Source organism: Candida oxycetoniae (genome assembly GCF_023343755.2).
Source record: "Candida oxycetoniae strain CBS 10844 chromosome Unknown scaffold50, whole genome shotgun sequence".
NCBI lineage: Eukaryota > Fungi > Ascomycota > Pichiomycetes > Serinales > Debaryomycetaceae > Lodderomyces > Lodderomyces oxycetoniae.
Genome location: NW_026055431.1, coordinates 67234 through 91487, shown reverse-complemented (window position 1 = coordinate 91487; position 24254 = coordinate 67234). Strand labels below are relative to the sequence as shown.

Below are 24254 nucleotides of genomic sequence, written 5' to 3'. Positions count from 1 at the left end.
GGGGGGAGAAAGGAAATGTAGATTGTGAGATGACGGATATGTACACTCATTGAATAACAATACTTTTCAAATTGCAAGAGAACAAAAAATGAAAAAAAAAACGGAAAAAAAGAAAGACACAAAACATATCTTTCTAAAAGATAGGAAGATGCCTATTAAAGACACTTTGGTGAACAAAACAGTTGAGGATACAACTCTATTACTTCACTAAAAGTAGAAAAATGGATGAAAAAGAAGGAAAACTCACTATAACCAAAATTCAAATGTGTCAATTTTGGTCTCAAGTAAAATTGGTCGAGCTTTTTTTTTTTTTTTTTCACATAACAAAGACAAATTTGTAAAATCAAAATTATTCTCTACGCATAATGCTCAGCACACACGGATTTAGTGAACTATTGTTCTTATTCATTGGATTACACCGTGCGATTGTACTTTTAACACGTGAAATTACGAATAGAAAAAAAAATTGGCCCTGGAGCAAATCGCTCCTCGAGGAAAATGGTGTATTAATAAGTTCTTGATATGAGAGATATTGAATCAGTTTTTTCCTTTTTCCTTATACAGCAAATGAACACCTAAAAAGATGCTAGGTTTTGTCCATCGTGTTGAGTCATTCTTTGTCATAGGTTCAAGTGTTACTATTACTCTTTTTTTTCTTTTTTTTTTTTTTCTCTTTGCTAGGAGTGAAGCATTAAATCATTACACTGCAACAATCGATAGTTGTTGCGATTCTTTTTTTACTAAGTTCATCATAGTTCCGGGATCTTAATGTATGCATGTATCACCCTGCCCCATTATTGTTTAGTTTCATAGAGTCTCTTCTTTCTCTTTCTAAGCATCGCCCGCCTCTTTCCTTCCTACCCCCCCCACCAATACTTCGCTCACGTCTTTTCGCTCTCTCTTGTAGCTTCTGCCCCCACCTTGTTTCTTTCATCTCCTTGCATAAACAAACGAAGGCGAATAATGTCATGCATTACGTAAGTTGCTAAAAAAAGGAAAAAAAAAAAAGCATTGCTAGTCTAATGCACATATGGCAGTCAAGCATTTTACAGGAAATGATGTTAATTTTTAGTCCCAATAAATGGATCCCAGATTTTTCCGAAAAACCACAAGAAATAAGAAGGAGGGGAAAAAGGAGAGGAGAAAAGCATTAAATAGGAATGATTCCAACTTAACCAAACTATTGAAGAACTTCTATACTTACATAAATCGTGAATTAAACAGCAATTACTACAATTCTTGCTACATTTAATAGGACAAGCTTGGATTTTTCACAACTTGAAAAAGAAAAAAAAAAATCGAGCAAATCACAATTGGTTGCGCACGCTTTATAAAATAAACCCTTGAACGCATTACTAAGGCATTTTCGAATATAAAAATATATCCGATCTTTAAATAATAAGGAGACCGAGATACAGCAATTTTGTTTCTTACACAAAAATGATAAACCCGTGTAAAGATTTTTTTTTTTTTATCTTTTTGGCATAATCTTCGATTGATTTTAACTTTTGACTTGCAGGATGTGTTATTACTTAAAAAAATTGCCCAAAGGGTATTGCAACTAGAGTAACAATTGTGATAAAGAAATAAGGGCAGGTTATACCAGGTATAACCCAGAAATTAAAGTACTATGTACTATTATGATTCAGCGTTTGTACTTATGCTATATGTGGCTTCTACAATTGTATGTGGTTTCTCCAATTTTTATTTTATTTTTTTTTTTTTTTTGAACTTTACATTGACTATCTTCGTCGACTAATCTATGCTAACTACTTTCGATGTTAAATTTTTCTTTTTTATTACTTTTATTATTATTGTTTTATTTTACCATGAATACGGGACACAAAAAAAGAAGTATTATCAAGGGCCGGGCAATCTATATAAATATAACCAACTAGATTTCTCAATTAATGGTATTTATTTTAGGGCATATCTAGTATCACTATCAAGATAGTCGTTATTAACTAATTTTTCACTTCACTTCTCGCCCTTTGAATAACATAATCAACGTTATTTTGAAGCCTCATTAGAAAAGCACATATTTATCTGCTATATTCATCTGCATATATTCATCTGCATATAACATCCATCTGTCACTAATAATAGGAACAATAAACCCCCTTTCTTGCTCTGCCCCCAAAGTCCTAAAAAGCCATTCATTATATATATATATTTTATTTAACTTCAAAAATTGCAAAAGGAGGTTCAAAACAAGTTTTATCAAATCCGTGTGCTATTTTTTTTTTGTATATTGAGTAACACATGTCCATTGATGCTACATCTCCCTTCCTTTTCCAATCCAGTTGTTTCGATATGCTAGACCCAAATGAATTTGTCCACTCTAATGGCAACACTGCTTCTGCTATTGTTGCTGCAGTTGGAGGTCCTAATTTTTTGATGAATGAGCAATACGATAGTTTGAATATGACAAATGCTGATTTACCTAAAGTAAAAGAAGAAGAAGAAGAAGAAGCAGAAGAAGCAGAAGAAAAAGGAGAAAAAGAGGAAATGGGAATAAAGCTTTCATATGGGTACATTGCCAATCCTGGTGCACCCTCTAATCAAGACCACACTTTTGGGTCAAACAGTATATACAATGATTCTGCCAATGTCAATTTGGCCTATTATACAACCAATTTCAACTTCACTAATAATCAGTACATTCCCAATCAGCCAAGTCTAGTTGACCATTATGGAAGATACCCACAATCGCAACATGTAAACACGTATAAGACGACCCACAATTTGAATGAACCAAATCTACTGTATCCCCATCAAAATTCGACCTCGACATCTTCTTCGATATACTCTTTCAACAGACAAGATCATTCAAAGCTAACTTACAACTCTTATGACACACCACCAAAATTAGCATATGACTCCTATGACACGCCACCACCACACCCAATCCAGAATGGAATTTCGTCAACTGAAAGTAACGACTCATTAGCTTTTGCTTCAATCGACAATGTCCATCATGACAATACACAAAACTCATTGTCTTTTCCCAATATATACTCGCCACTTTCAACGATAATGCCAAATGGTTTTACAACTACTCAAATTCCACAATCGACACTTTTCAACCAACAGAATAAAAACACTCCCTACATTGCATCTACAGCACCATCCGTTGCTTTGGATCAATTGTCTTACAACAATAATACCAGTGTTTCTCCAAATGTAAACATGTTTGCTACTTCAGCACCTGTACTGTACCACCCACCGCACTCATCAGCAATCAAAACCAACTATGAATACTCTACTCCAACTAGTACTGCTAATGCTACTAATGTTGTTAGCGCCACCACCACAGCCACCCATTACTACAAGAATGGCTCCAGTTCTTCCCAGCTCATACCTTCAAAAAGATATCGAGTTGTACGAGGGGTTTCAGCGGGGGGGTGCACCACGCGGCCCCCTAAGGAATCTATTTCTAGTGATTCCACTTATTTACCAGTCAATCTAGAACTACGCGGAGCAAGTGTAGAAGATATTTGTTTTCCTACTTGGACACCACTGGAAAAAGAAGATCGAAGAAGGATCATTAGAATCGAAAGAATTCAAAGAGGTCCAACTTTGATTGCAAACTTTAGTATTGTTGGTAGTGCTAAAGAAAACCCAATTACATTACCAGCCCCACCCAATGTCGATGTTATTGAAGTATCATGTTTAGAATGTGATGTCAAAATGAATGACGATTACGACTCTCCATCATCAGAAGATGAAGTGTCATCTACATCTTCGCCGAAAATAGGTTCTAAATCTCCGCATCATTACACAAAAAACGACCCTGTCAGTGGTTCTTATTACCAGTATTATATCACCTCAGTTGAATTAGTTGAAATTGTTGAATTGCTAATTGGTACAGAATTCAAAGATGCCGCAGAAAAGAGGAGAGAAAGAGGTAGGGTTAGATCTAACCTTGTGCCATTTTGGTCAAAAAAGTCCATCAGTTCCAAAATGAGTGACACCTCCGCATCAACAACACACGCGCATTCAGATAATGGCAACTCATCCTCATCGTTGTCGACGTCAGTGCCCATTTTAACTTCAACCTCTTTATCATCTAATCATAGCCATAATTTAACAAATCAGGATTACAGACTGGAATTAGCACGAAGAATAATGGGGTATGATATTAGAAAACCAAGAGGATTCGATAAGGAAGTAAGGATTTTGAGATGGGATAAATTAGTTTCTGCTTTGAAGAGAGCTCTACAAAGTTACTACACTGAAATCCCCAAAGCTGATTGCCATTTGCAGTTTTAAATATCAAAGAAAAGGAACAGAGAGGAAGAAAGAAAAAAGGAATTTAAAACGCAACAAGCTTAAAAAAAAAAAGGGAGGTAGCTATATCTCTTCTTGTATTTTAGTTATCTTTTGACTATATTTTTATAGACACTTTTACAACTGTAATGATTTTTCTTGTGTTGGTGGTACTCTTGACTATTTAATTCCCAAGTTTTAAGACATTCAGTAGACTGTTCTATATCCCGTTCCTTCAATCCTTCTCTCAAATTTCCAAAAATCTTTAACTCAACTACCGAGGTTGCAAAACTAATTTGACTATACATATGCAAAAAACGGAGTAGACTCTACTAAATGATACAAGTTTAGGTTTTTTTTCCTTTAAAAAAAGAAAATAAGGATGCAAAAAAAAATAGAGTCCCAAGGAGTGTACAAAACGCAGGAGACAAAAAAGAAATAAAAAAGACAAAAAACAAAACGGGACAAATGGTTGAAGAAGTCACATTGGAACGCTGCTCCAAACTATTTTAAAATACGAAAAAATCATTGGTTGAGAATTATATACAATTAAAGCCGGTCTATGTGTTACTCACCATTTGAAAAAGAAAGAATTTAAACACATTAGCACTCCTCTATCACTTCTTTATTCAATGGTCTTACATTAATACACTAAACTTATCACAAAATGCCTAGGTGCGCCCTTGTCGCGCCGTATTGCGTTGTGTCTGTTAATCGAAATGCCTGCGTTTTCTTCTGACCCATTAACCAAACAAAAAATCAATTTTGTTCTATAGCTTAAGAAAAGTAAATGTTGATAGTTTCAAAAGAAATGGTGGCTCTTTCCACCATCCCCCTCATTTTTTTTCCCCTTCTACACCTTTTCAGACTTTTTTTTTTTCCTGACATTTTTGAGCTGAGTTTTGTTTTTTCTAAATTTAGTTTTTTCTATTTTAAACCCGTTTGCATAAACTACATCTTGGCTTAATAGTGCGGTATGCAGGTTTTTTCGGTTCTCCGTTTTTTTTATTTTGTGTAATATATGGATAATTGGTAGCTTTCTCCTTATAAGGCTCATATGCGTTGTCATCATCCCTGCATTCAGCAATAAGGATAAGACAGATCCTTAAGCTAAATGCCTTGGTAGTGATGTCAATTGACTGCTACAATAGACATCCAGTATAGTTAGACAATAAGAGAGTGTAGTGGAAGGCTTAGATTGCCCTTTCTGTTAAAAAAAAAAGAAAAAAAAAAGAAAGACTGAAACTTTGGCACCGTTGATCGAAGCATTCGTAGATTTCTTTTTTCACAACCACTTTTTTTTTTATTTCTTCGTAAAACCTTTCAATTTCATGTTAATGATTCACTTGCATCAACCTCCCCCCCCAAAAGAAAACGTTTACTAAAAGATTTTCTTTCTCCCCGCATATGTCTAGAGAGCCAAATGATCCAATTGCGTAACTGCGTTTTAGTAAATGATGCGACTTATTTAAAGAGGGGACCCGTTTTACCTTGGGTGTAGCAGAATCTTTAGTTGAACACATAACACAACCTGTTTCACTAAAGTATCTTTACAGATCAACAACGTGTATTTACCTATCGAGCAGAGCGAGATAGTGGAGCACTAACTGCCACCGACACACTCGAGGTGAGTACTCTATCTCGTCTAGTAGCTTATCTCGTCTAGTAGCTTATCTCGCCTAGTAGCTTATCTCGTCTAGTAGCTTATCTCGCCTAGTAGCTTGTTACGACACTATCTCGCTCTGCTCGATAGTGTCCAGTTAATGAAGGTAGATGGTTGGAAAAAAAATACCGAGACAAATGTCCATGACCTTCCTAGTAGAAACTAAATTGATTGAGAAGAGAATGAAAATTAAGGCATTCTTTTTCTTCTCCAAGACAAATAGGAACAGTAGGTCTAAATTGTGGTACAATGATAAGTTTTACTCGTTTATTGGAACTCTTTAGCCAGGAATTTATAAGTTCTTAATCATTAAAACTCGGGTAAAGTTTGGCTTTGGAGAATATAATCAATAAAATTGTCTAGTTAGGGGCACGCCTTTTCCAACAAATAGCAAACCTCAATAACTGACAGAATTTGATAAACAAAATCACCAATGAACAGAAAAGATTACGCAGAGATTCAACCGAGTTTACCCCCTCCGAATGACAAGAGAGAGTCATCTCAATCTCTTTTCCAAACTGTTATCAGATATGCATATATATATTTTTCTTTTTTAATATTTATTTTTTCATTTTTTTTTTTTTTCAGAACAAGTCGCCCTTTTATTGTAACAATACAAATCAAACAACTATAAGACATTTTCAAAGAAACAAAAACGAAATAAATACAAGACGTTCCTACAGTCCAATAAACTCTTTTTCTCTTACTTTAAAACTCGAATCTTCTTTCAGCTTCTTTCCAATTGATGACATTCCAAAGCGCTTTAAAGTAATCTGCTTTCACATTTTGGTATTGTAAGTAGTAAGCATGTTCCCAAGCATCAATTGCAATCAACGGAACCAAATTAACATCAGATACAGTATCTTGATTAGCAGTAGTGATAACTTCAATGGCACCGCCATTTTCCTTATTCTTAACAATAAACGCCCATCCTGAACCTTGAATTCCTGCCAATTTTCCGTTAGTGATTTCAATCAATTTATCTACTGAACCAAACTGTTTGATAATCTGTTTACCCAATGGCGAGTCGTCGCTTGGTTTGTGACCACCACCAGCACTTTGAGGAGCCAAGTTTTTCCACCACAAACAATGGTTAACGTATCCCCCACCGTTGAAATTAAGCGCTTTTTGTAAAGCAATCAACTTCTTAATCTCGCCTTTCGACTTGGCTTCAACAGCTGCCTCGATTGATTTGTTTAAATTGTCAACATAGGTCTTGTGATGTTTGTTATAGTGAAGATCGTTGATTTGGCCACTGATGTGTGGTTCTAATGCATCCAACTCATAGTCCAACGTGGGCAAGGAATATTTAGTTCTGATCGAGCCAATAAAGGCTGAAGCATTGTTTGGCCTAGTAATAAATCTAGAGGCTCTTAATAAAGAAGTTCTTGATGATTTGATCATACTCTTATTCTCTAAATTAAGGATTTGGGGGTTTGAAAAAAAAAAAGATAGCAATTGAAAAGGGAAAAAGAAAAAAGAAGAAGAGAAGAAGAGAAGAGAAGAGAAGAGAATGACTTTATCGCTTAATTTGAGAGTAAAAACAAATTTCTTTATATTTAACTGAAGGCCGATTCCGCGCTGCTTCCGTAAGTGGAAATAGTGGAAAGGGTGGAGGAGGGGGGAAGGGCAAAGAGATTAAGCAACTTTTTAGTAACCCTTTTTTCTTTTTTTTCCAGTTCTTTTTTTTTTCTGCTGTGGCATTACAAGGTTAATAAGCAATAAATTTGCTTGGTTTAATTGGTCAAGTTGCAGTATGAAATTTGCAATCGATTTTCGGCTCCGATAACGTTAGATTGTAAAAAGACAGTTTATAAAAGTTGGGACCTATTTACATTCTTTCAACAGGAGTCAAGTTCAACAAGGTCATACCGTTGTAAATAACTTGTTTTGTTGCGGCATACAAGGCCAATCTAGCTGTGGCTACATCCTTTTCCTGACCAGCAACCCACAATATATCATAACACTGCGATACAGTGTGACATAAACTGAACAAGTATGTAACTACAGTTGATGGTTCATTATTGCTTGAAGCCCTCTTGATAATATCCGGGTACTGTGCCAATATTCTAACCAACGATGTTGCACATGGCTCGACCAATAAGTCGAAATTGGCATTTTCCAACTCTAATTCACTAATGTCAGATTTTCTTTGCACTGAACACAAACGAGAATGAGCATATTGCAAATAAGGACCAGTGTCACCTTCAAAAGAAGTCATTCTATCCCATTTAAACTCGTAGTTGAGAATACGCTTAGATTGGAAATCCTGGATCATTACTGCGGATATACCAACTAAATCAGCAATCTTGTCTGGGTCCTCAATTTGAGCATATTTCTCCTTATTCTTTTTCATAACTTCATGCATCTTCTCCTTGGTCTCTTGAAGAATGTTATCCAAAAATACAACATTTCCTTTCCTAGTGGACATTCCTTGAACCATACCAAAGTTGACATGCTCCAAGTTCTTGGCCCATTCGAATCCCATTTGTTTTAGTATTTCAAAAAATTGTGCACAATGTAAATCCTGCTGAGATGCAATAACATAAATCATCTTATCAAAATGATATTGTTCGTACCTTTTTATGGCCTCGCCAACATCACGGGTCAAGTAAAGCGAGGTTCCGTCAGATTTCTCAACTAAAGCTTTACCTAATTTCTTGTTAAACTTTGACAAGTCAATCAATTTGGCTCCCCTATCAATATGTATAAGATTCTTGTCTTCAAACATCTTGGTAGCATTCTTCATTTTCTCTTGAGGTACTTGTGATTCTCCTGAATATACATCATACCTGATATTCAAACGAGCATATGTATCAATGTACTTTTTAATTGAAAGTTCTCTGAATCTTTGCCAAAGTTTTAAAGCTTGTTCATCTCCATCTTCCATTTTTCTGAAAAACTGTTTTGCTTTCTCATTAGTCGGTGATTGAATCTTTTTTTCATCTTGCTCAGATGCATCAATTACTGCTGCTGCTTCTTCTTCTTCTTCTTCACCTTCTTGTTTTTGTTTTACCCCAGTTGCTTCATCTGTCTCATTTCTAACGTCGTTGTTGACCTTGACGTAAACTTCAAATAAGTGGTTAATGGGATCATTGGCCAAGGCTTCCTCAGATCCATATTTCTCAAACCCTACTGCTAACAAACCAAATTGCTTTCCCCAATCTCCTAAATAGTTAATTCTAATCACTTCCCAGCCTATTTTCTCATACAAGTTGGAGATAAAACCACCAATAATTGTGGATCTCAAGTGACCAGCATGGAATGGTTTTGCTATATTTGGAGACGAGAATTCAACAATAGCTTTCTTACCAACTCCCAACGGAAGATAACCATAATCTGTTTTCCTTTTCAAAACGTTGCTAATCACCAACTCAAATAATAGTGACTTGCTAAAAAAAAACTGCATAAACACTCCTTGTGGTTTAACCTCAGATATAAATTTCCCCTTTTCAAATTTCTCAGACCATTCTTTAGATTTCTCATTGGCATTGATTCCTTTTAATCTCAATCTTGGAAGCGCTATAATAAGGTCCCCTTGGTCTAGGACTTTGGGAGTGTCTAAGGCAGCAAATACAATCGACTTGTCAATGTCGGTTATTCGGCTAAACTCATTTGCAACATAATTCTTGAAAACATCTACAATGTTATAATCAGGTAATGATCCTTGGACTGGTTCAGGCTGAGACAAATCCAATTTCTTCAATTCCTCCGTAATATGGCTAACTGAAGTTGACATTTTTCTGAAAATCACTGGGTGTCTGAACAACGGCAAGCTTGGTCTGCGACTGAAAAGAATCCCTATGTATACAAATCTTTTCAAAATTTGCATTAACACCACCAAGTTGAAATTTTTTTTTTTTCTTTTTTTTTTCCATCTCATCTGTATGAGTTAGTGTAGCATTTTTTTCTTTTTCTTTTTTGGCTTCCTTCTCTATGGAGATGGAGATGGAGATGGGGGGTACGGATTAGTAGCCCAAGTGGAGGCTAAATATGTTTTTGTTTGGTAAGTCTAAGTGGGTAACTTTGATAGTCTACAATGACTTATGAGTTGGTGTAAATTTGGTTGTTATAATAGGTTGTCAATTGGTGATTTTCAATTAAATCGTCAATTGGTGATTGTCAATTAAATCGTTAATTGAAGATCACCAATTGAAGATTGTTAATTGAAGATCACCAATTGAAGAGCACCTTCCCCATTTTTATTCAATTTGCAACCAATAAACGAGATAGAGAGAGGCGTGTGTAGATAGGGAGGTGTGTGTAGAAAGGTGTGTATAGATAGGGAGGTGTGTAGTTAGCTTTTGTTAATAAATATCTAAACTTTTGCTCTTTCATGTCAGTTCAAAGTCAACCAATTAGCTATATTACCAGAAATGATAAAGACCATCACCGACTCTTTAAGCTACGAATTAGCAAAAAATGATGCTAACAAATGTTTTCAAGACCCCTTGCACATTCTTTACGAAAAACTAGAACTTGCACCAACATTGACCGATATAGACCTTGCAAGTTCAAACCAAATTTGCATAGCCAGCATGCTCATTATTGGGTTCTACAGAGAAAACTATCTAAATAAACTAGATTTCTTAAAACAAAGTATGAAACAATTTTTGCAAAAGTTTATCAAATACCACCAATATGCTTGGAAAGCTCATTATAGAGGGAAAAAATATACTAATAACAATGATGGTTTGCAATTGACTCTAGATGCATTGTACTGTCTACTAGACCCTGATGTATCTCAAGCTTATCGTTACTGGCGTTCGAAAAATACATTCTATGCTTGGGTTAGAGGTGTGGAAAGCTTGATTTTGCTTTTGGAGTATATGATCAAAGCTGGTACCAAATGAGAGTTCATCTCAATCAAGGTTGTATAGCGCGCTTGTTTTGTTTTTTTTTTTTTTTTTCGTTGAAGGAACCAAGTTTAGAAAAGAAAACCGATTTTAGTTGTTAGATAAGAAGTTGTTTATTTTTACTCTGTGTATATACCAGCAGGGTGCGAACAAAACAGTTAACCAAGTGGAAACCCAGAACACGTAAGTTTTTTTTTTCATTGTCTTCTTTCTTTGTCTTCTTTTTTTTTTTTTTTTGGTTGCCTCGGGATAATGGAGTTGGACAAGCTTAAGCAATTACAGGAAATGGGGTTTTCCCAAGAACAAGCAGAGACGGCATTGCGACAATCGCAGAACGATTTGGAGCAAGCGATAGGTTACTTGTTTAATGATACGGAGCAACAGATTCTGTATAATAATGATAATAATACCACGGAATTTATTGAGGATACAGTACAGATTTCAAATCCCCAAGATATTCCTCTGTTTGCTCCATTATCTGGGTTTACTTACGACTCAATTGAATATACAGGCTGGCGTGAAGATTCGGAGCAAAGTGAAAGTGGACAAGATTCTTTGTTTGAACATCCTGAGGTATTTCTAAGAGGCGAAAACTTACCCCCAGCAGTTGTACCGACACGAATGTCAACCACGGAAGGATTTATCGTTGCATTCTACATTGTACTAAGTCAGGTGAAAGCATTGAGAGATGTTATTTTCAGTAAGGAATTGGATCAAGAGTTTTCAAATCGATGGTTCGATGAACCTCAAAAGGTATCTCAAACCAATGAGCTGCGAGAATATTTGTTTATACGTGTGTTACAGTTGATGATGGCATTCTTGAGCCCTAATATTAGCAAACGAGCATTCATCAGTGCAGATATTATATACGGCACTCTTTCCGACACTTTGGTTGACCTGGATCTTGACGATTGGGATGATGCTTTGAAGCATGTTACGGCACATCTAGAAAATGCAGTGAAATTGGTGTTGGCAAAAGATGTGAGTTCCTTGATGTTATCTCGAATCAGGTCTGAAGATGGACAAATAAATGAACTAAATATAATCAACGTGGACCACGAAAATAGAGGTGATAGTGTCCGTGATACATTCAACAACTTATTCTGGAGGGAAACGCCGTACTTGTTTGAGACCATAGCGCCAGTTTTAGCAATTCAACTCAATGCAGAGGAAAATGGAAATGATTCAAGACCATTAACAGTAGATGAGTTTTTTTACCCAAGTCTTTTTTCCACTGAGTACCAATCGATAATTGATATGATGAAAGCAAATAAACTAAGAATAGCCAAGGAAAGGTCAGCAGCTACCACTAGAATAATGTCTTCAACTTCATTCGAGGGCAAGAAGATTAAAAGCCTCTTGGAAAGCACCCAAAAACATTTGGAGAAGACAAATGAAATTGAAAGTTTTGAAGATATTTCCAACTTATCAGCAAGTATCAAGTCGGAATTGGTACATTTGAACGAGACTTTGAAGAATCTTAATCTTGATTACGCAAGATTTGACTCTTTGAACCATGACAATGTTTTGCAACAAATTGAAAACACAAACGATTTGACAACTCAAACTCCGGAAAAGTACTTTCTTACTGGTATCGTGTTTTCCGATACAGAATATTTATACAAAGTATTTCTGTTGAACCAACCTGAACAATGGGCCTTGTTTAGAGCTGTATCTCGAACCGACGGCCGTATCGTTGATTTCCTGAGTAAATTTTTAACCTTTGAAGAGGTACAGCTGTATGTACAAAAGCAATCAACATACCCGAATAAGCTGATGCTTTTGGTATATTGCAACGAGAAATCTGTTTGTGGTGAGGCAACTCCTTTACCAGACAGTTTGCAAAAGTTTTTCGAAAAGGATGGCGAGAGTTTACTAAAAGAAGCTGCAGAACAAAAACACAAATATGTCGATGATACTGACGAACCAGCCAGTATTAATAAAGAGCTGCCCGGTGCAGAAAACTGAACACTTGTGAAGATGGGTTAGTAGGGTCAGTAGTAGTAGTAGTAGTAGTAGTAGTAGTGGTGGTGGTGGTGCTATTGGTAGTAATTGGTGGTAATTGGTAGCGTTCTCTCTTTTTTTTGCACCAAAAAAAAAATGTTGATAGTAAAACCTCCAACTTTGTCAAGAATAGAATACAAGCCTTGAAAAAGTTTACGAGTAATTTCAATTTGCGTTGGCTACTGCTAAACTCTTTCCTTCAATGTCCGAAATAAACTACCCAGATGAATTTGAGAATAATAATCCCTTTGCTGAGCCCGAACTGACCAGCGTTACTCAAGCTTTCGAACAAGAGCCCAGGGTAGAGGCAGAGCAAGAGCATCAGCTGACCAGTATAGAACAGCCACTAATGCAAGAACCACAGGGGAACAACACGGCACCGGCAGGGGATACCGAGGAATATGGCCGCAACCGTCTTTCTCAAGATGAGTTAAAGAAATTGATACCAGAACGATTCACAAACAAATATGGACTACAGTTTCAGTTAGTGGACATTGAAAGGAACAAGCCTGAGAACCCTATACTAAGATTGGAAGTTCAAGTGCGGGGCCTACCAAAGTTTAGGCAGCAAACATACAAAGAATTACGTCGCACATACAATGAGATTGTAAAATTCAATAAGTATCTCTCAATTTCCAATTTGGAAACATTTGTGCCTGTTATTCCCAGTTCCAAAACATCATACCCCTCAGGAGGAGAAGATGAGAAAAAACAATTGATGAAAGTATGGCAAGAGTGGTTTGATAGGATAACGAGTAATCCAATCTTGATCAGAGATGATGAGTTTCACTATTTTATTGAAAATGATTTTGGGTACAGTGTTATAAACAATAATCGTAAATCCTCAGTTGCCAGTGGTCTAATGCGTAAGACATTGAAACAGTTTTCGGTTCCACCTGATCCATATGAAGAATTGGCGTATTTCAGACCCACAATCAAAAGTGCATACTTGATATCTCAGAAATTGCATAAATTGCTTGAACGAAGTTGCAAAACTGAGAAACAACTATCGATCCATGTTTATGACATGTCGAACAAATTGGGTGTTCTTTCTGATTTTGAAAATACCCACCCGGGAATGAAAAATATGTGGGACAAATTGGGAAAAGTTATTCAAGTAACGTCGGATTTGCTATTGATTGATTCTATCAATGAAATGGCCATTTTGGGTGACGGGGTTCAGATCCTAATCAATGATTTTTATGAAGTGAAAGAAGCACTAACAAACAGATACTTGATTATGAGGGAGCTCGTTCAAGCAGAGGCTCAAACAAGTTCGAAGCATATACAAGCAAATAAAATAAGGAGCAAAGTTTCCTTAGATCCAATAAAAGTTGGAGAAGCGTTGAGGTCTCTAGAATCCGCTACTAAAGTACAGAATTCTCTCGAACTACAAGTGAAAAGGATTTCTGGCGAGATGTTGTATGAAAAAAAGGAGTTCACTGCCTTTGTAGATGGCAAATTCAAAAGCATGATAAAAACCTATGTTCTTCACAAAGTGGAACATCATCGGAAAATGTTAAAAAATTTTGAAAAGATAAGATTGGATGTGAGAAGTGTAGACGAGAGAGGAGGACTCTCACGTCTCAACCGTGAAAACTTGAAAAATCTAAAACACAATTTATTTCAGTCTCAATCATCAGCTGGTGATACTTGGACTTCAAGGACATTTCGATCGTTGGAAAAAGAAGAAGAACTGAAACAACTTGGGCGAAATAATGAACCTTTATCGCCTATTACCGTCGACGCTAAAAATGCCGCAAGTATACTTGGAGTAGCTACATTCTAAAATAAACAACCTGCAAAAAAATCACAGACTGACTGGTAACAGTAGATATGAAACCAAAGCATCTAGACAGGTTTATCTAGACAGGTTTATCTAGACAAAATTATCTATATAGTTTAGAGAAATGAACTTTTACATTAAATCTTCTTTTGCGCATTGAAAAAAAAAAAAAAAAAAAAAAAATCGAAACGGAAAACAATACTAATACCAAGACACGGAATTTGTTAGTCGTTGAATTGTGGGGAAACACGTCCAGAGTAGTCTTTTCGAAAAGGGAGGAAAGATTTTATTGTTGGTACTGTATTAGTAATATAAAATCAAAAAAAGAAGGCGTATAGTGGTTTCGACTTGACGCTAAGCTTTGAAAGAAGATGGAAAAGAAAGTTGGTGTAGCAGAATGAGCAATGTACCAGAATTATCCGTAGAGGAGTACAATGACACCGTGAACAATCTTCGCGAAATGCGAGTTGCCCAGTTAAAGGATATTCTGCGACTGGTTGGACTTTTAGTAGGCGGTACCAAATCGGTTTTACAGAAACGTCTAGAGGACTTTTTTGAAGGCTCGCAAATTGATGGAGATAGAGTTAAATCGCAAGCTTTTCGTGCACTAGTCCTACAAAGAAAAGTCGGGCTTGCTCTACTGCTGTTTAAAGATCTATATCGCGTTATTGATAATGGAGAGTATAGCGGAGTGCGACCTAATGATAGAATGGATATGCATCGGAATGACTCCAAGAGGTACGAGGGCCATTCACTCATATTTACTGAAAATCCTTTATTTGAGTTGAAAAGGTTGATACATTCAATGCCCCAGATTTGCCGCGAGTCCAAAAAGACTTCGTCTTGTGAATTTTCATTTGTCCTCACAAGAGAGGAATGGGCGCAATTAAGATCATCTGGTCCAAGGACACGGTTGTACTTGATGTGCGGTAAGCAAGGTAAGGAAAATGCAAGCTCAACAAACAATGTCCAGATCCAGTATCCGCTGCAAGTAGAGGTTTATTTAAATGACGCAAAAATTACCCAGAGTTTCAGAGGTACATCGAAAGTGGGTACAGCATCGCCTATTGATCTCACAGATTCTATACTTCCCCCACCAAAGTTGAACACTATTCACTTGGCTTATGAAGCTATAGATGCGAATTTTTTGGTCTATTTGTATATTGCTGAAACTATCCCATTGAAAAAGATAAAGAACAGAATCTTGTCCAAACCAAAAATTAGTAAACGTCACACAATTGCGGAATTACAAAAGGTAGAAGATAGTGACGGAATTATCATGTCTGACTATCAAGTGTCTCTCAAAGATCCTTGGGGTTGTATGAGAATTCGCTATGCTACAAAATCAGTTTACTGTGACCATTTGCAATGTTTTGATGCAACATTTTTTTTAGCAAAACAACTACAGTCTCCTCTATGGGAATGTCCCTATTGTGTCAAGCCTGTCAAGATTGATGATTTGGCTGGTTGTGAGTTTTTTGATGAAATCCTTCAATCGACAAGTGAGGATACTGAACATGTTCTCATTTCGAAAGATGCTAAATGGCAGCCGGTAGTGGAAAGGAGTGAGATTGCGATAAAGAGGAAGAAGTTGAGCAATAAAGACAACAATAAAGACAACAACAACAACAACAACAACAGTAATAACAATAGCAATAACAAAATAACAGAAACAAAGTCTCCAATTGAAATGGTAATATTGTCGAGCGATTCTGAAGAGGAAAATGACAATGAAAGTGCAAATAATGCTATTTCAAGAGCCCAAGTGGAGGAAAAACAAACCACATTACCAAAAGGGCTGAACAGTACTTTTCAACAACCACCACAGAATAGAGAAAGCCTCTTCAATTTTCGGTCTAATGAAGCGTCATCTATTCTGCCTGTTACAACTTTACTTCAGCAGCATTCGCAAAACCGAACACACAACCAGTTGGAATCAGAGAGTGTCAGGTTACTGGCAAACGTCCGTAGAAATGAAATGGGTAACAGTAACGTTATGCAGCCGGCACAATCAAGCCCTCACTCGCGCATTTCACTTCAACTTCGAAATCCGCAATCTACATTAGTATTTCTTCAAACACCTGCACAAAGTATACAGTCATCAACACTGCTACTGCTGTTTCCTGTGCAATCTCAACAGCAACAGCAACAGCAACAGCAGTTGCGAACACCAGAACAAAGATTTCAGGGACTTGCCACTAACGGACGACAAATCTCTCCAGTCCAATATCCGTCTGTGCATCATCGGTCTCTGACTACTGGATCAATGCTTTACCAACCTCATCAGCTCAACCAACACTATCAATACGTCACAGAACAACCACAGATTGGCCATCAAATACAAAGTAACAAAATACGACATTCACAGATGGACCAGACACATCAATCACATTCGAACAATGGATCACAGCAACAAAGCCAGCCACCTTTTACAGAGTCTATTCTTGGCTCTGGCTGGCCTCACTTGCCTCGTGCTATTTCAAACGTGGCTCAAGAACTGTCAGATTTGCCTCCTATAGTACCAGCTCCTCAATCACAAGAAAGCGTGCAACGACCCGTGCCCCAAGACATGGATATGGTTTTCTCGGCTCTCACGGAAACCCATGTTCCTAAAGAAGTAATAACCACTGCTGTACCCACTAGCTCAGAAAACAGAGCAGTTGAACGACAATGTGATTCAGTTTTGCGTCACACTTCTCTCCCTGATGTATCACGCTCGCAAGAGCTTCCGTCAAATTCAAAGGTGACGAACCAAAGAGGTTACCCATCATCTTTTGATCAAACAACACTGAATAACTTTTCATCACGGCCAAGCGTGTTAGTGTGCAATGATAGAGTGACAACTAGAGGTGATGCTAATGTTTGCAGCAGTATATCATCGTTTCCTATGAGTAACGATGATGAACCAAGTGGACCGGACAAACAACAACAATACAGTGATGTGACCGAATCTAACCAATCAAACACCAGAACTTTATCACTTGAGATGCAAAGTGAATCCAGGGGGATTGATGGCTCTGTTAGGGTAGCCAATGCGGGAGAGTTGATGCCAAAGCAAAATAACAATATTTCAAACTATAATCCCGTGCAAGAACAGGAATTGCAAGAGTCTTTTTTAAACAAAAATCGTCGACTTAACGAGCGGTACTCTGGTCTCTTCATCACAAATAGAAAGAGTCGCAGACCTGCCGTAAAAGCTAAAATTATTGTACTGGATGTAGCTGCATTAATACCAAAAGAGTCTGGCAATGAAGTGATAGAAACAAGTCAGGAAAAAGAGCAAACACGAATAAACCAAACTGCAGGCTACCAAGATAATAATGGTCAACCTAACGCGAATAGACTTTCTACATCTACAGCACCAAATGATGATCAAAATAGAAATGTTGCATTAGACTACAGCAATGACATTTTGTCTACTAGATCTAGTGTTACAGACAACAAATCGAGAGAGCAGACTTTAACCCAAGAAGTTGATAAGTCTGATTCGAAAGCACCTCAATTACCCCAACCAGCCCAACTCACAGACGAACAATTGTATAACCTATTTAATTCTCCAGATTCGTTATTCTACGGCGATGTACCATTTTTCAAGAGAATAAAGAAACCTGCTTCTCGTCGTCAGCGTGAAAGGCCCAATACAACAACAACATTTGTAAATGCCCATGAGACACCACCCAACAAGAAACCAAAAGTTTATGGTGGCTCGCAGAATCTCGGTTCAGAAAAACCAAAACAAGTAGATGATTACCCTTTTTCGAAGGACCTTCCACAAGTAAAAGCTCAAGGATTGAATTTAGAAGCTGAATGGATTAGTGAAATGGAAGATGCCGAAAATGCTCGTAAGCAATTGCTACGTAGTGCTGATAGCTTGCTGGGGACACTGAAGGACCCTATCATAATAGATTAACAAAGATTGAAAAAAAAAATAAAGTATATTAATATCAAACAAGGCTATTTACCTTTTTTTTTTCTTTTGTGAGTATTATACCGTCTAGAAAAAAGTTTGCTATCTTCTTTGGTACATCACTAGCTCTTTTGTCTCCCTCATGCTTTGCTATCTATAGCGTCTATTAAATACTATATACATTGGCCTGAAGTTCTATGAATATGCATAAAAAAGTGGACTTGGACTAGGACTAGGACTTTTTGCAAAAAAAAAAAAAAAAAAAACAAATAAAAAAAAAGAGAACTTTCAACAAAAACCCCATCTACATTGGACTTGGGCCTAAATAATCTTCCTTGATACTGCCTATGGCGTAAATCTCATTAACGTCTGTCCTTGTTCCCACAATCTTCAATCTTACTTTTGACCCCTTTTCTATATTTTCGTCGGGACTTGAATATGCGGGCGGGTTGGCTGATGGGTTGAATTTCATATCGGAGGGTATTAGATGTGTGCTAACAAACACAGACAACGGACCCACATCAGCAAAAAAGCCCATTTTATTAACAGTGGTGACAACACCATCAACAACCTCGCCTTTGAATGGTTTCCAAACGACAGCACGATACTTGACTTCAAACTCTGCCATTCCCGATGTGGGGATTATTCGTCCCTTGCCTACATCGATATTCATTGAGTCAAGCACACACACAATGTAGCCGAATTGACCTGTACACGTACCTTCAACGTCGCTTAGCAACTTATCTCTCAAATATTGATCCATCTGTGGGCCGAAATACGACGGATGTAACGTTAGGTTCAACGATAGATCTTTCAAGAAAAACATATTGTATCCAATAAAATAAAACGAGCTGAGAAACCAAAAAGAATGCAGCAGTGGTTGACGAAGCAGTAAAATAAAATATAATACAAAAATTTGAGGTCTCCCCCCAAGGAGTAAATAATGAGTAATACCCGCTAGATCCTTTACAATATCCCACCAATAAAGGCCCTTGGTCAACTTTCTTTGCTGGGTAAACAATGTTTCCTCGTTTTCTTTTCTGAAGATGAAAAGTTTCTAAATCGCACAGTAAGAAAATTTCCAGCGCCCCACGACTTTTTCTTTTTCAGTGAGGTTATTAAAATTTTCATTTCAATATATATATATATAAATATATATAAAGAGGTTGTGGGAGTAGTTGTTATTAAGGAGTAGAACATGTCGCAAAGGATTGGTACGTCTGTCCTGGCTTTGACAAGGGTATGGCATCATGTGGATGTTGCTGCAGATTCAAGAACGTTGGGTAGGCTAGCAACGCAGATTGCTCTTACTCTACAGGGGAAGCATAAGCCAACATATTCACCAAATAGAGATCATGGTGATTACGTTGTTGTTACCAACTGTGCGCATTTGAAAGTAACAGGTGATAAAATGAAGGATAAGACATACTGGCTGCATACTACACGTCCCGGTACTCTTAATTTGATACCGATGGAGCGGATGATTGCCAATAAAGGGTATGGAGAAATTTTGAGAAGAGCAGTGAAAGGTATGATACCCAAGAACAAACACAGATTGGTTAGAATGGATAGGCTCAAGCTATTTGATGGTGACGAACACCCTTATAAGGACAATCTAATAGCATTTGCAGACGAAGTCAAGGATATGAAAGAAAAACTTGCTAAATTGAATGCCGAAGAGAAGAGAAGAGCTGAACTTCGAGAAAAGTATTTAATGCATTAGAGTTGAAAAACCGTGTTTGTAAATAGTGCCCATGGAACAAAAGCACTCTATAAAATTGCATCTCTCTAATATGTAGAAGGAAGGAAGGATGAAAATAGAGACTGTCCAACAAAATAATATATTACATTTTTATACTTAATTTTATATTTTATCTTTTTGCGTCTTTTCCTTTTGTTTTCTTTTGTTTTTTTTTTTTAATTAGAATCAATTAACCGTTTTTCCCAATATACCACCAAGATCAAGAACGAGTACTTACCCCGGAACTTTCAGTATACAACCTCGGTGTAATATTCATAGCCATCAATTCCTGGAATAATAATTTTGCCGCATAAGGAATATGGATTTGATAAATATTGGTTTTGTTTTTACATGAACGGCACTCAAATTGATTCTTTTTCAAATTCGCAATTACCGACATTAAGCCACAAACACCACAAATGTGAACTCTAAAGGCATCTGATGCTTCCATCAATCTCTCCTTAAGGAACCCTGCAGCACCATGTGCAATCATACAATCTCTCTCCATCTCCCCGAAACGTAATCCACCATCTCTTGATCTACCTTCAACAGGCTGTCTAGTCAATACTTGCACAGGTCCTCTTGCTCTGGCGTGAATCTTGTCATCCACCATATGTCTCAATCTTTGATAATAGGTTGGTCCAAAAAACACCTGCGCCATCAACTTCTTACCTGTGTGTCCATTGTACATCACCTCAAAACCACGAGACTGGTAACCGTGTTCCCTTAATAATTTAGATATAGCTTCTGCTGTAACATCTGTAAATGGCGATGCATCACCCTCAAGCCCTGATAACGACGAAACTTTGGATAATAAACACTCAATCAAATGTGCAACCGTCATACGTGATGGGATAGCGTGTGGGTTGATAATCAAATCAGGAACAACACCTTCAGCTGTGAACGGCATATCTTCATGTCTATAAGTAACACCAATAGTACCCTTTTGACCATGTCTAGAAGCAAACTTATCACCAATTTGAGGTACCTTGGTTGTTCTCATTCTAACCTTGACGAATTTGGCACCGTCCCCATTTGTGGTTAACAAGACTTGATCAACAATACCGGATTCCGTGCTTCTCAAGGGCGTAGATGCATCTCTCTTGGTATGGTATTGTGTTCTTTGACCCAACTCTTCTGTGTCTGGTGGTATTGGTGTTGTTTTACCAATAATGATATCCTCTCCGCTCACTCTAACACCGGGAGCAATCAATCCATCGTCATCCAATTTTTCATAAGTACCATGCTTCAACCGTAAAGTATCCGACCTAGACGGTTTTTCAAAAGTCTCTAATGCCTTCATTCCTTGTCGTTTTTCCAAATCCATATATGATCTAAAGAACAATGACCTAAATAAACCTCTATCAATGGAAGATTGGTTCATGATCATGGAATCCTCCTGGTTGTAACCGGAGTAACATGCAATGGCAACAATGGCATTTTGACCTGCCGGTAATTCACGGAATTTCAAGTGCTCCATAGCTCTGGTGGTGGCAAGTGGTTTTTGCGGATAGTACAAGATATTTGCCATTGTATCCATTCTCACCGAGTAATTTGTCAAAAATACACCCATGGCTTGCTTACCCATCGCAGATTGATACGTATTACGTGGCGATTGGTTATGATCAGGGAAGGGGATGATTGACGCTGCAACACCCAAAATCATAGAAGGATGGATTTCACAATGAGTAAATGTATGGGTGTTGCTGCTGTTTGTAGGCTTGATTCTTTTGGCCGGATCTAAATCTTGTTCTTCCAATTGTAAATCTTGTATTTGTGTTTCTGTTAGTGTACTCTTTGACGCTTCCAAGTCATCTGGTGTCATTGCTATCATGATCGTTTCTTCTTCTTCGGCATCAACATACTCAACTATACCTTCCTTCACTAGAGAAGACCATGTATAACTAGGCGTCTCGTCCTCGTCAAATCCATCATAAGTGGATTCCAACAACTTATTAACATGTTCTTTTCGAAGTTTCAAATCACCTTTAGTCTCGGACTCTGGATTATCGTCAACAATAAATAATGGACGATAGACTCTTCCAGCATCGGTGAATATCTTGAACTCCTTTTCTCTGATATCTCTAATAATGGAAACCTCGGGAGAAATGTCTCCATTTCTTCTAAACTCACGCATAGTTCCTACTAACGAATGTGGTTCTCTGTGTACACCAACCCAAACACCATTAACAAAGACTCTAGTAGCGTCTGGCGAGTTGGAAGGAACGTAATCTTCTAAAGGTTCCAACCCCCAATCACGCAAAAATGACAATATTGGCTCCGAAGGAGTACCCACAGAAATACATGTCATCAAGGATAAGTTCTTGACTAAACCACACGCTTGACCTTCTGGTGTCTCTGCGGGGCATACTAAGCCCCAATGGGTATTGTGCAACTGTCTTGGCTTTGCAATTTTTCCGTCTCTTCCAATAGGCGTATTTGTTCTTCTTAAATGCGACAAGGTTGATGAATATGTGTAACGGTTCAAAACTTGTGAAACACCAGCTCTCGAACTCATTGCTTTCTTTTGCTCACCCCAATTACCAGTGGCAAGCGAATATCTTAATCCGTCAGTTATAGTTTGTGACTTAACGGCCAAAGTAAGATTGAACTCCTTGTCATTCTCAACACACCTTTGCATATAGTTGTAAATGTCTTTTGTTAATTTCTTAAATAAGATACGAAACAAATTGGCTAGTAAAGGTCCTGCCAAATCTAGCCTTTTCTTACCAAAATGGTCTCTATCGTCTGGTTCTTTTCTTTCTAATGCACAAAGTAGTAATCTATTAACCATATAACCAAGAAAGAATGCTTTTCTTGTCTCGAAACCTTCCTCCTGTGTGATATTTGGCAACAATTCCTTTTGCAAAATATCCTTGGCATATTGTATACGTTTTTCCCTTCTTATACCCAAAACTCCTCTTCTTCCAATAAAATCGAGTGCAACTTCACGTTCTTGTATCACGAAACCTTCCTCGACACAAGGTTTCAACATTTCCAACATTTGCCAATCATTGGCGTCGTAACAAATGTGTTCTAGAATATCTCCATCTGGAACAACACCCAATGCTCTGAAAACAATCACAATTGGTATATCTTCCTTAATATATGGCAAAGTTGCTTTTATTGTTCTTGCTGAAGTTCCCTTTTCGTCGCGCCCGTATAATTTTATCTGCATTGATGAAATCAACCTTGACCCTTTTTCAATTGCCGATCTGATTTCGGCAACGTGAGATATTGGTGAAGGTGCTGCCTTTTTAAACACTTGAACGATATTGGCAGCACTTCTTTCTTGAGCTATCAAAACCTTTTCTGAACCATTGATAACAAAGTAACCACCCATATCGTAAGGGCACTCCTTCAACTCGTAAAACTCTAGTTCACCCAAATCGCGCAACATACAAAACTTTGATCTCAACATTATAGGCACTTTACCAAGAAATGCTTGAGTTTTGGCTTCTTCTCCGGGGATGGGCACTTCGATCCACTCTAGTTCATTATCGACACGCGCATTATCATCAGATTTAAATACTTTTTTGGTCATATCAACATACAAGGGAGACGAGTATGTGAGGTTACGGAGTCTTGCCTCTTGTGGGAACATAGGGTGGGTTGTACCATCACCCTCAGTCTGACTCGGTTTTGAGATATAAATTTTTCCAAAAGTGATTTCGTACCTCCTATTGTCGTGGTCATTCTCCGAGGTATGCTGTGCTGGCTGATCCAAGATCAAATGCGAGTCCTCCCAAACCAACTCCTGTATAGTTGACTCTATAAACTCGTCAAATGAATCCAACTGCTGCGATACTAACCCTTTCTCTTGGAAAAATGATGAGATCACGGTCCAACAATCTTCAGGAGTAATATTTTGTGACTCGCCATCATACATATATGGATCGGCAACATCTGGATCTTGTGACATGATTAATACAACAAATCACCCCCCTCAACAAAAGCTTACTTAACCACAATCTAGCAAACCAACAAATGGCAAAATTGGAAGCTCACAACAAGGGAAACCTATACCT

General features: G+C 37.5%; 10 protein-coding genes across 10 annotated transcripts; 6 read left to right on the top strand and 4 right to left on the bottom strand. All coding sequences in view use genetic code 12, as the record gives it.

Annotated features, from left to right (window-relative positions):
- Positions 1-2262: 2262 nt before the first annotated feature.
- Positions 2263-4272, top strand: KGF56_002532 (uncharacterized protein; the record flags this gene model as incomplete). Its single annotated transcript, XM_049323771.1, has 1 exon — positions 2263-4272. One exon carries the CDS (start codon positions 2263-2265, stop codon positions 4270-4272), a length of 2010 nt encoding a protein of 669 aa, XP_049180443.1.
- Positions 4273-6640: 2368 nt separating this feature from the next.
- SOD2 (superoxide dismutase) lies at positions 6641-7336 on the bottom strand (the record flags this gene model as incomplete). Its single annotated transcript, XM_049323770.1, has 1 exon — positions 6641-7336. One exon carries the CDS (start codon positions 7334-7336, stop codon positions 6641-6643), a length of 696 nt encoding a protein of 231 aa, XP_049180442.1.
- A 427-nt stretch (positions 7337-7763) lies between these two features.
- On the bottom strand, positions 7764-9671 carry KGF56_002530 (arginine--tRNA ligase; the record flags this gene model as incomplete). Its single annotated transcript, XM_049323769.1, has 1 exon — positions 7764-9671. The coding sequence occupies one exon, from the start codon at positions 9669-9671 to the stop codon at positions 7764-7766; it is 1908 nt and encodes a 635-aa protein (XP_049180441.1).
- Positions 9672-10308: 637 nt separating this feature from the next.
- Positions 10309-10785, top strand: KGF56_002529 (uncharacterized protein; the record flags this gene model as incomplete). The annotated part of the gene is made up of 1 exon (XM_049323768.1): positions 10309-10785. The coding sequence occupies one exon, from the start codon at positions 10309-10311 to the stop codon at positions 10783-10785; it is 477 nt and encodes a 158-aa protein (XP_049180440.1).
- Positions 10786-11040: 255 nt separating this feature from the next.
- KGF56_002528 (uncharacterized protein) lies at positions 11041-12756 on the top strand (the record flags this gene model as incomplete). Its single annotated transcript, XM_049323767.1, has 1 exon — positions 11041-12756. The coding sequence occupies one exon, from the start codon at positions 11041-11043 to the stop codon at positions 12754-12756; it is 1716 nt and encodes a 571-aa protein (XP_049180439.1).
- Positions 12757-12994: 238 nt separating this feature from the next.
- On the top strand, positions 12995-14581 carry VPS17 (retromer subunit; the record flags this gene model as incomplete). Its single annotated transcript, XM_049323766.1, has 1 exon — positions 12995-14581. One exon carries the CDS (start codon positions 12995-12997, stop codon positions 14579-14581), a length of 1587 nt encoding a protein of 528 aa, XP_049180438.1.
- Positions 14582-14975: 394 nt separating this feature from the next.
- Positions 14976-18488, top strand: SIZ1 (SUMO ligase; the record flags this gene model as incomplete). The annotated part of the gene is made up of 1 exon (XM_049323765.1): positions 14976-18488. One exon carries the CDS (start codon positions 14976-14978, stop codon positions 18486-18488), a length of 3513 nt encoding a protein of 1170 aa, XP_049180437.1.
- A 301-nt stretch (positions 18489-18789) lies between these two features.
- Positions 18790-19311, bottom strand: RPB7 (DNA-directed RNA polymerase II subunit; the record flags this gene model as incomplete). Its single annotated transcript, XM_049323764.1, has 1 exon — positions 18790-19311. One exon carries the CDS (start codon positions 19309-19311, stop codon positions 18790-18792), a length of 522 nt encoding a protein of 173 aa, XP_049180436.1.
- Positions 19312-19683: 372 nt separating this feature from the next.
- KGF56_002524 (mitochondrial 54S ribosomal protein uL13m) lies at positions 19684-20208 on the top strand (the record flags this gene model as incomplete). Its single annotated transcript, XM_049323763.1, has 1 exon — positions 19684-20208. One exon carries the CDS (start codon positions 19684-19686, stop codon positions 20206-20208), a length of 525 nt encoding a protein of 174 aa, XP_049180435.1.
- A 238-nt stretch (positions 20209-20446) lies between these two features.
- KGF56_002523 (DNA-directed RNA polymerase II subunit RPB2) lies at positions 20447-24148 on the bottom strand (the record flags this gene model as incomplete). Its single annotated transcript, XM_049323761.1, has 1 exon — positions 20447-24148. The coding sequence occupies one exon, from the start codon at positions 24146-24148 to the stop codon at positions 20447-20449; it is 3702 nt and encodes a 1233-aa protein (XP_049180434.1).
- Between the last annotated feature and the right edge of the window lie 106 nt (positions 24149-24254).